Source organism: Dioscorea cayenensis, chromosome 18 (genome assembly GCF_009730915.1).
Source record: "Dioscorea cayenensis subsp. rotundata cultivar TDr96_F1 chromosome 18, TDr96_F1_v2_PseudoChromosome.rev07_lg8_w22 25.fasta, whole genome shotgun sequence".
Classification (NCBI taxonomy): Eukaryota; Viridiplantae; Streptophyta; class Magnoliopsida; order Dioscoreales; family Dioscoreaceae; genus Dioscorea; species Dioscorea cayenensis.
The window spans coordinates 2,231,494-2,245,167 of record NC_052488.1 but is presented as its reverse complement, the minus strand read 5'-3'; the positions used below and the strand labels follow the sequence as shown (position 1 = coordinate 2,245,167).

General features: G+C 31.9%; 1 protein-coding gene across 1 annotated transcript; it reads right to left on the bottom strand.

The window, feature by feature from the left end:
• Positions 1-2,409: 2,409 nt before the first annotated feature.
• LOC120282464 (thioredoxin-like 4, chloroplastic) lies at positions 2,410-9,328 on the bottom strand. The gene is made up of 3 exons (XM_039289285.1): positions 8,752-9,328; positions 6,911-6,964; positions 2,410-2,670 (listed from the first exon to the last, which is right to left on the bottom strand). The coding sequence occupies exons 1-3, from the start codon at positions 9,232-9,234 to the stop codon at positions 2,560-2,562; spliced, it is 648 nt and encodes a 215-aa protein (XP_039145219.1). The 5' UTR covers positions 9,235-9,328; the 3' UTR covers positions 2,410-2,559.
• Between the last annotated feature and the right edge of the window lie 4,346 nt (positions 9,329-13,674).

Here is a 13,674-nt window from a genome sequence, read left to right as displayed (position 1 = left end):
AACTCCATCAAAAAATAATACTAAGATCCAATCTTTTGAAGAGAAAAAGAAAATGCCAATAAGAGCTAAGGATAAATTTGGTGGGTGATGAAGGGGTGTTGCAAAAGCTGCACAGTAGTGAATCTACTTCTTGGCTCTCTTTGCAAATAGAGAGCAATGAAATCATGAAGTTTAAGGAGGATCAGTGAAGTAGATAACCTTCACAACGTCAAAGGATTGCGCCCCTTAATTAATTAGGGAGATTTTGTTGTAAGAAAAATATCCGATATAGACTTCACAAGGATACTAATTAATCCCGAAACTCCATATATCACCGACAAGGCCATCATCGTCTAACACTTGATTGAGATTAGTATTGATTCGCTTAGGTCTCAAGTAAGCTAATGATTTCCAATCCAACCTCATTAGCAAAGTCCGTGATCTTGGCACGCCCTTCATTGTCCATAAGGAGTTTAGTCGGTTTGATGTCACTATGTTCAAATAATAAATGCAAAAAACTTGGCTTACTTAGTAACCTTCACTCCCAGAATTTCGAGTGTGGTTATAATTCAGATTGGGTCATGACAATAAAATTCAAGGCCTCTCAGCGAATGCTCTTCAAGATATATGCCTTGTTAGAAGGCTTATACTACACCATCCATATGGTCCAACCATGTTCAGTGTCTAAGAGACGAATGGTCACAAGATCCGGCAACATCATCTCTAAAGCTTTGTGATTTCACTACTCATTGTTTCTACTAACAGACAAGAAGTAGATTCACTGCTATGTAGCTCATGTAGCTCCCCTTCATCACCTACTAAATTTATCCTTAGCCCTCACCTGCCATATTCTTTTTCTTCTTTTTCTCTTTAAAAGATTGGATCGTGGTATGCTTTTTAGTAGAGCTTTTGATGATTTTAAATTAGCGCATTGGATTGATTTTTCGAATTAAGGGATGCTATTTTTAATGAAAATAGATTCCAATCTATTCCGAAAGTTGGATAGTAGTCAAATATCGTTTTGCTTCAACATGGAAGCGATCCAAAGACTTTTGATGAGGCTATGAAGTATCATGATGCTTTATTAGGAAAGAGGCCATTAATGATGAAATGGACTCTATTATAGACATTAATACTAGGGTATTACTTGATCATCCTCTAAGATCGAAAACTATTGGATATAAATGGATTTTCTAAAAGAAAATAAAGATGGATGGAACAATAGATAGGTTTAAGGCAAGGTTAGTGACTAAAGGCCTTACACAAAAGAATTGTATTGATTATTTTGATACTTACTCACCTGTTGCTAGAATAGCTATTTTACTTTGTGCTATTTTTAATATTTTATTAATATAACATTGGAGTTTATCCATTGCTATAAATAAATCTTCGGTTGAAATTATAGGTCAAATATTTTAAATGATATATTTGAATCGTTTAAAAAGAGAGATTGCAAAATTTTATTGTAAAGTTTTACGGTAGATGAAACAAAATGGATAATTTCTTTTATAATTTGAGTTAAATTTATTATAAAACTTAAAAATGATTATATATTAACCATAATGCTGAACCTGCATTTGAATGATTGAAAGGTTAAAAAAAATGGACTAAAACCATTAAACATCAATATTGTGAATAATGTGATAGCAATAACTAGAAATGAAATGGCTTATTTTTAAATGGGCCGATGCACAAAGTTAATGGATTGGTTACAAGGACAGTTTCCATTTTATTTTTTTCTTTTAGGTTGAGTAATACATAAACATCTATAATTTTATTAATAATAATAATAATAATAATAATAATAAATCACTCCATGGCATTCATAAATTTCCCAAAAACTAAGGTTTAATTGCTTTCCTATCATTTTATTATTTTTATTTTTGCAATTCTCAAACTACATTCGAGTTAAATGCTCTAGCCCAAGCATTGTACGTTACTGTTTATGTAATGCATATAACTATTTAAGTTGAATATTTAATTATTCAAATATTAAGAGTAAATATCTATACAATTATATAGCTTACATAGTAAAATTAAACCATCCTTGTAGATTAAATAATCGGAGAACAAATACAACAGTAAACTTGAATATCTAATTATTTGAGTATTAAGAGCAACTGCTCAGTTAACATGTACACTAGTCCGTCATAGCATATAACAACTAAAATGCATCCAATTTAAGATCAAAATTGTCAAAAAAACATAATTAAGTTTGATGTTGTTGAAATATCTTGATGGCAGTAAATCCTCTACATAAGGTGCTCGTGTCCTTCGATAACAAACATTGTTTCATATGGAATGAAAGCACAAATGTGTTAAAATAGTAACACCATATTTATGCACGTCCTTAATACGTGATTTGTCCATATTCCATAAAAATAAAAATGTTGAAATATCAAAGAATCAATACATGAGTATTGAGCCGAGTAAAAAACACAACCCTGTATATATGTATATATCTCTGAAACAATCAATTTAGATATGTGATCCATCATTCAATTGGAAGTTACAGTATAAATTAACATGAAATATTCTGCACAACAATGTATTTACAATAAGAAGAACTATGATAAGTATTTAAGAAGACGAAGTATATTTTTGAATGGCTTCCATGATCTTCTCCTTATCCCTGGTCGGAAATGCTTCCAATAGGACTCCATTTTTATAGAAGTGAAATAGTGGCACAATCTGCAGAGGTTTGAAACAATCTTTTGAATGAATGCAAAAAATTTAGGATGCCGTCAATGAAAAAATTGATAACTAAGTAAATTATAAAACACAAGTCAATCAATAAGAATGTTAAACAAGTATGAAATAGCAGTGGTTTTGATCTTCAAAACTGTGTGAATAGATAGAAGTTTAGAGGCCTAATGGATAAAAGTAAAGGTGAATGGGATTTGCACTGAACTAACATGAAAGGCAATACCAAAGCAAGAGATATGTTTCTTGTTTTTTCCAAATTAATATAGACCTCTAGTTATATAAACTCTTGAGGCACCAAAATTGATTTTAAAGGGTTTGAATTGGCCATGGTTTTTTCTTCTATACTTAAGTTTTTTCATGTAAATTCTTGTGTCCTTGTTTCCTTTCATAATTATTTTGGTGGTACATATTTACTTTATTTTTGGGAAAACAATACCTTGTGGAGAATAGCCCTGTTCCTTTTAAGAGGATTGCAAGAACAAAAGTAAGTATTAGATCAATGTCTTCTTTCAATAACAAGCAGAGTTAAAAGCAAGAAGGTGTTATGTAAATTTACAACTTTGATCAAGGAATTTTCTCCAATAAATATCACAGTTCCAACAAATATCCGCAATTAATTAGCAAAAATATGCGGTATGTCAATCCTTACGGCTTAGTGTAAATTAGTTGGAAAAACATGGTTATCGTTGACATTGAAATAACTTTTCATACTAAATCAATTTGATGAATCAATTATAACAAAACTCCAGATTTTTCCTTAAGCTGGGTAAATGCGTTAATTTTTTTTTTTCTTCTTATATGTTTACTTACTTTTCTTGAAATTCTAAGATACTCAGACTCTAGCAGGAAAAATAACCAAATATACCAAGAAACCACACCACTCAAGGAACACATGCTACTTTTAATTGGTCAACCATGAATCCTAAATTAACAAAGTGTACACCAACTTGGTAAAAAATATATTGCTGACAATGATCTAAAAAAATTAACTAGATAAAAGAAAGAAAGTTGAATACCAAAACATTCCACTTGGTTGTCAAGAGTCAACAACATTAATTTAATCTCAAAAACCAAAGTGCAACTTATTATGGGTTAAGCAATTTGACATCAACAAGTTTATCAACAAGCATTTCGAAAATTTATTCAAGACATACAAGTTTACAGGCTTTGTATTGATTGCAATAGAATTTCCGTAAGAGGTGCTTTCATTTCTTGGATTTCCCTTCCTTGGTGATGAGATATGTCTTCAACCATGGAGTTGATAAAGTTCCAATCACCAAATGACTTCCTAAAGACTACTAAATATATTAGGATTTTATCACAAGGTGAATACTGCTCAGTGATTTCCCCATTCTTAGGTTGCCTTTTATCAACTAGGCACACATTTTCTATATATATACATATATATATATATATATATAGAGAGAGAGAGAGAGAGAGAGATATTCGCAGACAAAGCTCAAATTGCTTTCAAAGAAATAAGAGTTCTTTCCCTCAAAGCATGGGAACAATGGCATCTCAATCAAAGTTAACTTCATAAATGTTTTTGGAATAATTATCAAAGTGTTTTTAAGTATATTCTTCTTCTAAAGGGCTTTGATGTTTAAAAGATTTCTTAAACCATGATCATTCCAAGACATCTTCAAAATCAAATTCCTCACTAATAGAAATTTATAACATATTCTACTATTAGCACAACCTTTGGTAGGGTAACCTTTGTCTCACATTTACACTGAATTATTTTGGCCATCAAAGAGTCATTCGAAGAATTTGATTATGTCCACTTAGTACTCTTGATGTTGATAGATCCAATATGCTAATGATCATTAATTACTAGCATAAAGTGGCATATCTAATTAACTCATGCAATACCTATTGAAGTACCTCATGGATTGAATATTTAATTTTTCGAGAATTTAGATCTTTTTAATGTGGTAAACCTATATGCGACTTTTTATTGAGGTATCCTATTGATTAATTAGTTATTTTCCCATGTCATATATAGTTATTTCACTCTCATGTGGTAAACCACAAGAATAAAAAGACTAAATGCAATAAGGGTGATTTCATCAAAGTCATCTACTGTTCCTTCTTGATTTTTATTCACTGATTACTTTCTTATGCCATCCAATGTCTTAACAGTTTCGTGAATGATTTAAAAGCTCTAATCTCGTTCCAAAATGGTAATTGTTTGATAGGTCAAGAAAGGATCTACAACTTTTTTCAAAGTAGCATCATAGTTAATGCTAGTAGAAACTAGTGCTGAATGATTCTAGTTAGCAGAGAAATTGCTTTTACAGGGCACTTCGCAACTTGTATTATAGAATGCTACAGGCAAATGTGGTCATGGCAACAATTCTTATTTTTAAAAAAGAAAATGGGTAGAAGAAGACAAACTTTATGGCCTTGTGCTCTTTGTTAGAATCCTTCATTTTGTATCCTTATTGTCTATGTATTAAGTGTTAGTAACTGGCTTTTTTTTAAGATGATTCAGAGTTTGTGCTAGGGTATAGGAAAAGATAGATATTAGAGAAATTAGGATAAGGTCACCGATGTCAAAAGATATTTAATCAATAAATTATTATGAGAGTTTGTTTCTAGGTTTCATGCAAATTTCGACCCCTTTTAAAATTATGATTTATTAACCACATGTTCCTCATTGGTTCCATGCAGATACCTAAGGTAAAATTTAGGAGTAAAAAATGCATAAATCCAGAAATAGTCAAGCAGCGCATCAATTTTTTCTAGGAATTACATCATTCAACCCGATTAGGAATACAAGGATAAAGTTTAGGGCCAAAGTTAATGTTTCCTTATAGTAGTTGGATTGCATAGTCCAACAACTTCCTTTTCCTTTTCTTGCTTTTGTGTTCAAGTATTTGTTTACCTTCCGTCCTATGATTTCTGTACCAGACCAAATCAAACTTTGATGGCTTTTCATTTTTTATTCATATTCATTGATTCATTAATAATATTAAGATTGGCAATTAACTTTCCTATAAAACCATAATAATGCAAAAGAAACAATGTGAGCCCACTATTATTTCAAATTCCATCTTAATAATATTAAGGTTAGCATAACAATTTTCTTCCTTTAAAGAGTGCTATAAGAGGGAATCTCAAGTGCAGATATTTAATGACCTTTTTATTTCCTGTCATAATAGAAAATTTTAGATATCCAACTAACTGTAAATTCGACATGTATGCACTGGATTAATATATCCTTCTTAGCTTTTAAGCTCTTTTTAATAGCATCAGTTAACTTTCAATCTATGAGAAAAAAAAAATTAGCAAAATGATAAGAACTCCTTGATAATTAAGTATGAATGCCTTTACAAATTAACCAATAATCAGCCTACCCTTTTTGCGATAAACAGATCCTTGACTAAAGCAACCCTAGATATGTACAGTGTAAATAGTTGACATGAAACTGACAACCATAAAAATCTGTTAGTAGAAACTTTGTGATTTGATCCACTCATCACAGATATATTGCCGCAAAGTTTTGAACACAATAACTAAAATGTTCCCTAATTATTAGGATGATAAATTCACTGGATCTCAACAATGAAGGGATAAGGGCAACGTTGGTGTAGCCCAACAGTAAGGCACAGAAGTCCGACATGGAAGGTCGGGTGTTCAAATCCCACACATATGAGCGCGGTGAATAATGTAAATTGTGTGGCTTGTCCAAAAAATAAAAAATATAATAATGAAGATGTAAGACCAAACTAACCAATTAATAGAGATTAAAATTAACATGCCATGGTCTGATTCAACATATTATTCCTAGCGGTAAAAACACTTGAAAACAAGTAACAAGAAAGACTAGCTTCATAGTTGATGATTGATTGGGGAAAAAAACGAAGTATTGACTATCTATTTATAAAAATTAAACATCAACGTTAGAAAAAAAAATAAAAAATTCTGAGAGTGACCTACATGCAAAACGACCCGACATGAAGATTGTTTAGACAATTGATAAAGCCTCGTGTGGATGCCCCTATAAAAATAAGTGCTTAACTAACATCTTTCATAAGCGTTTCTACCAAGTGTTTCTTTTAGTGCTTTTATGAGAAATGCCAAGTTTCTGTTTTTTGGAAAAATAAAAACACCAAACATAGTTATTTTGTTTTGTTTTTCTTTATATATTTTTGTGTGGTCTTCTGTGTCTAGTCAATTATTGGTTAAGAAAAACTGAAAAAGTTCAAATAAAAGAAGTTACCTTGATACGCAATCGATCAGCCACTTCCGACTGCTCATCATATTCATCGATAACCTGTCAATTGGAAGTAATAAAGGCCGCAATATAAAACAGAGATGACATTATGAAGCATTATTTTACGTAAAACATGATAAACAATATCAAGAGACATTAAGGGGCCAAAAAACTAATCCTAATTTCAAGTAATCTCCGTACAAATAATGTTCTAAAGTTTAACTGAATTAATCACTTGAAGTTTAAATTCAAACATCTTACATAACTTACATACTTTCTATTGGAACATTTTCAGATACATCATTGATTTAATAAAATAGTTTTATAATGAATTCGTTTCATTAGATAGGGATTATACAGTTACAGTGACAATTAAAAAATAAACAGGAGTTTACTATGTTACAGAAATAACCACTACCAAGGTGATCAACGTAAAGAGTTACTCAGTCTTTTAAAAATACTGTATCTATTCTAATTGGATGGCGATGTGTGGTATAAGCTTCCATTAAAACAAGGATTGAGATTAAATGTGAAATTGACACTCATTTTAGTCTGATTATTATAATTCAAATTGGATGGTAGAACAATTTCACAACCTCTACAGAAAAGTAAGATTTGCTATCAAGATGAAGCAAAGAAAAGGGTGTTCTAGGGGGAAAAAAAAGGGTACTAAGCAAGGATCAGGTAAGACCAACTTGTGAGAATTTAAAATTATACTTTTACCTTATGATAATTTCAAACCATAACATCATAGAATCATGTCACAATGCCAATAATAGATTATCTAGAAGTTTATACAACAGCAAGACATCTGCAAGAATTTTAGGCAGGTGAAAGTAAGATACCAAGAGTATCTTCATTTAAGTCAAATTTCTACAAAACCAGTTTCCTTCTTTGTTGGTAATTGCTAAATATTACATAGCACAAGAGAATTTATACTTGAAATTAGATTATGAATAATGTTATATTCCAACAGACACTAATCATACACAAATTCTTCACACAACAGTGGTAATTCATCCTCATGATTTTATAAATTATTGGCAAAACTCTGTGCAAGAGTAACCCAACAAATTTCACTCAGTTGAAGACATTTACGCACGGAACATTGACAAAATAATCAGTGCAAATGCAAGATTACTGGCATGAAATTCCAACATTTATGCATTTTTGATAGTTGGCGAACACCTTACAACAATCGAACTCCATATGCTTGCAGCAAAACTTTATGAAAACCAGCAGCCAATAAAATTTTGTGATACTTCCATCTCGACTAAAGTAACCACAGCATAACTAAATATAAGACCCCTAAAAGCACAGGTGGTTGGAATTCACAGCCCGAAAAAAACTATTTACTTTTACACAGATACAAACCTTTGATGTCAATATGTCATACAAAATAACCAGCACTCACACATGCTCACAGGAATACACAGAACAAACTTAAGAGGACTTGCATTCATATTCCCTAACCTGCTCATTTACAAGATGATATCTTCAGAGGAATATATAGTATTTAGAAACAATGCAAGTTATTTCCCAAACTAGTCTCATGCATGTGAAAACTCCTCAAATTTATTATTTTATCATCCATTGCATATTCCTAATCATTCTGTCAAAATAACTAAAAGAAAAAAAATAAAATAAAATAAACCATGGCCTCATCAATTTTGATAAAAAAAAATGAACAAAAAAACATCTACATTTCCAAGGTCCTGTAAGCCTAATGTTAGATCTCAAATTCAATGTTACATACACAAAATATAAGTTCAATATATGCACACAAAAAGCAGGTAAGGCATAGATAAAAATCCAAATAAACAAAGAAGAGGAGAAGGGAATCTCACATTATGCTTCAAGAATACAACATCAGAGTCCTGATCACCAGAGCCCTTGCAAAGTTTCATGAACCCTTGTTCTATATACTTACAACTTCCACAAGATGGCCTGAAGAAATCAACCACAACAAGAGCCCCAGTCTCCTTGGACTTCTCCAGGATGTTAAGAAATTCCTCCTCAGTCTTGAACTCTTTCACACAATCAACAGGACAAAGCTCAGCATCATCATCATCATCATCATCATCTTTTTTTTCTTCTTTATTATTAGATCCAAGAACAAGTCCTCCATTGCCATCACTGATTGAAAGGGGATTGAGGCAATATCTTCTAGAAATTCTTTGGAGATTGAGATTGGTGGGGATGGTGAGAAGGAAATTGGGATGAGAGAAGAAAACAAGAGAGGATGCTGCAGACTGGTGCTTGGAATCTGGATGTAGCCATGGATAGAGAACTGAAGTGGAAGCTGAACTTGAATGGAGAAAATTCCTCATCACTATCTTTTCTTTTCCAATACTTGTAATTTTTCTTTCATGTGAATCCACAATGAAACATGTTCAAGCTCTCTTTCTCTTTCAAGAAATGAACCAAAAATTCTAAGTTCAATTAGCTCACTGAAGGAGGAAGATTGGGAAGATGTGTGGCCATGAAATTGGCAAAAATTTAAAATTTAGATATCAGCTAAATTACCTAATGGACCCTAAATTTTAATTTTTAATTATGATTTATTAGTGCAAATAATTAATAGGTAAAATTACCTTCACACATTGGCAGGGAAAATATGGACTCATGATAAATAAATTACTCCATTTATAATTTTTTTTTTGAAAATGTATTTATTAAATATTTTATTTAATATTGTTCACTTTGATTATTATAATTACATATTTAAATTAGATAATTCATGTTAATTATTAAAATCACTTTAATTATTATGATTAATTATTTATTTATTTAATTAAATCTCTACTATGAGTAATAGTTTCATTTCAGTTTTGTTATCATAATTGAATATTTGAATTAATTAATTTATTTATTCTAGTTATGATTCATTTTAGTTATTATATAATAAAGTATTTAAATTAATGATGTTCTTAATAAAATCTCCAACGGGTATACCTGCAAAGGTCAGAGCGTAAGATTTAAGAGAAAATGGTTCTTGAACTTTATAATTTATTTTTTTTTATAAATAAATGACAAGCACGCATTTTAAGGGAAGTTAAGGATATGCACAGGTCTAGAGCATGACCGCAAGCTTAACAAGCTTCTACGGCCTCACTTTTGATGTTTGATCTCGGGTTCTCCTTGAAAACCACCAAACCTCGGTGCCAATAGGACAAAAGGCCGTTGGCAACCATATAGTTTGTTATTATATTCTCAATTTTGAATTTTGTCAATTTAATTATATTAAAATGTACTTTAGTTGAGGATGGGTAACCCATGTGGCTCATCTCATTTCCGATATAAGCCGCCAATAAGTCTATGTTGGGCTCTTTAATATAGCCTGGGCTTCCTTTCTTTCATCACCGGAATCACCCCCCCTCAACACTTAACCGCTCTATTTCTTTTATGACATGTTTCAACATCTTCTCCATTACCTTCAATAATAGATGTGTTTGGCTTGCTGAAGTATGCTGAAGCTGGGGAGTGGCACTCTAACAAAAGTCCAATTTCTACATAGAAGTATCATCTCAGGTTGTTTGGTTGGACACTGAAATTAACTTAGAAAATTGACAGAGTGGATCAAGCTTAATTGAGAGTTATCTTACCCATGGCTCAATAGATGTAGGTAAGAATTAATGTTTTTACATGTATATAAATCGTTTACCTACACTAACCCTATATATAAGCAGAGAAAACTATATAGACATGAGAAAAATGTTTTTTTTCTACATATTTTATCTATGACCATTGAAGCCTTCATATAGGCTGAAACAAAACAAAAATATCATAAAAGTGCGTAACAAAGTCAGTAGAAAACAAAGCAACTAATCTTCAAAGAAATAGAACAATCAAAATCTACAAATAAACAAGAATATTACAAAACCTAAGGACTTGTTCAAGCTACTTTACTAACTATTGCAAATAAGTTTAAAGATTTCAAAGCTCACTCCCTTACACAGATACTTTGATGTTGCAGACTCTAAGCAATTCCCTAAGCTTTTGAAATGTAGCTATTTTGAGGGATTGTGTATAAATCAACAACATTGATCCCTACTTCTACAGTAAACAAGATCAATAATTTTCATTTTCATAAGGTCAAGTAAGAAATGGTACTAAACATCAATATGCTTCTACAATATAAAATTGAATTTTTTGGATAGCTTGATGGTTGAACTATTGTCACAGTTTAAAAAACAATCTCATTTTTACCTAAAAGGAACTTTAAACCACAAGATCTATATCTAAAAGTCTAACCACTTTCAATTGCCCCCTGAACTCATAACACATACCCTAATCCTATCACAAATCCACTAAAAATATAACACAAAGAAAAAAAAAAACTGCAAACCTATAAATTATGATGATCTAAGATTTACATAAACAACATGCAAGAGTGAAGGCGTGAGGGTGAGGTAGCCTAGAGGGGCTCATTTACTCTTTTTTCACTAGCCAAATAGCCACCATGGATATAGGCTATGTAGCCATGAAGGTTTTAAACTTATATCTTCATAGCTCTTGGACTTGGAAATGGCTTGATTAGTCCCTAATCTAGAAAATGTTTAAATACTTAATTAAGGATTAAATGGGAACAAGATTTGTCTCTATCCTTTCGTTTTTAATTTAAGCCTGGAAACAAGATCTAATTAATCATGGAATGCTTTCATAAAAGTAAAGACTTAAAATTAAAACTAAGTAAACATTAAAATTAATTAACTATATCCAATATTTTTTTTTCTAATAACATCTCTTTTTTTATTTCTAATCCCTACTAGTGCTACCATTAGTGTTTTGTTCATCAGAACATCATAATTTGATTCTTGTTCTAATTGTTGTTGTTATTGTTGAAATTATTATTGTCTACATTAGGCTCTGGTCCAATCAAACTCAAACTTGAGCTTTGATAAGTGTTTAAATGTACATATTTTCATATATATATATATATATATATTGTACACTATGTATGTATTTTCATTGAATCAATGGCCGTTTTATGCTTTATTTAGTTTATTTGCTTCATAGGGCATTGAAAGATTATCAAGATCTTAAGAACATATTTTGGGCCAAATATGGCATGAAAAGTAGCTAATTTAGAGGTGAAATACTATAGCAGTTATAGTATAATTGAACAATGCCCGCATACGACCCACACAGTACCCACATGACTTGTCCAGAAGGCCATACGACCTTCATATGCACACATGGAGGCCACAAGAACCCAAGACTTTATTAGATCCATCTTTTCACCCCCTATGCAGCCCGCACAATGCCCGCATGTCTAGGAAACTATAAAAGAATGAAGTTAGGGTTTTAGGAGGAGTCTAGGCCGCCATTCTATTCCACACAATTCCATTTCCAAATCTCATTGAAAGGAGACAACTTTGGGCTCAAATTGAAAGGAGAGGAAAATAAATCTTAAGGGATTTATCCTTGAAGCTTCATCAGAGGAGAAATTAAGGAAACACTGTGTTTTGGGGATACTTGGTGGGCGGCGTCATTGGGATTTAACTAGCTTCTTACATATACAAGACTATAGATGAAGAAAGATAAACAATACACGACATGCCTAGCACTCCACCTCACACCAACGCTTCTAGAATCTAAAACCTTGAAAGGAGGAGAGAGGTGAATAACTAGAGCTACTCAGTAAGTGGGTTAGCACAATTCCAAAAGAATATCAAACCGAGTAGAATAAACATCAACAATCAAGCTTCTGTATAAGTACACAAACTTTGAAAGATACGATAATTTGCATAACCAGATATATATATATATATATATATATATATATATATATATATTAAATCCATAACCATAAGAAATGATATATTTGCCTCAAATCAAGGGTTCACTTTCAAAACAATTTCTTTGAAGAATAATATGAGTTTTAAAACATCAAGATGTGAAACTCGTCATAAAACTCATTCATTCCAACATAAGTAGGATTATTTCACAAAAGTTTTTCATAATAATCAAGAAGTTTCAAATGATATCTTGCATCACAAAAAATCGATGAATGGTCTAGAAAACCCTCTAAACTATAGCCATGGTCGTAGCTAAATAAGAGCCGTCAAGGATCATGTCCTTGATATTGACCCATCGGTTGCATATAGTGACTCTGAAATCCTGATGTATCATACTGTCAAGGCTTTACACACCACCTGAGATGGATAACCAAACTGGGTCCTCCATGCCACCTCTATAGACTGGTCCGTGGGGACCCCCTACTATAGCAAGCGGGTTATGATCCCATCACAATCAACCAACCGTAGATGTATCAATAATATAAATCACAACAATGTAACAATTGGTCCATAACCAGGACGATGTTCACATGCCAAGAATGAGCATCGTTCCACATAAATGTATAACACAAGTATTATATGCATATAAGAGTCATACTTCACTTTAAACTTTGCTAATCAATAAAAATAAACGAAGGCATAATAATCATATATCAAGACTTTAGCTTATAATTTGATACATTTAGAGATTCATCAGAGCAACCTTTCAAGATAATAAAACCCAGAAAACTTTTAATCAAATCATGAAAAACCATAATTGATATTTCAAGAAAATTATGCAATTTAGATCCCACTCACAACTTAAGCGAGAAAGCCTCTGGCGCACTACACCTCCGCCGGCTCCTTGCCTAGCGACGAGCCTTCACCACCTAACCAACCAACACAAGCACAAACAAGCACCAAGAATTACACAAGAAGGCAAGCATGAAACCCTAAGTTATAACTGCCATGAAACCCTAACTCAATCCT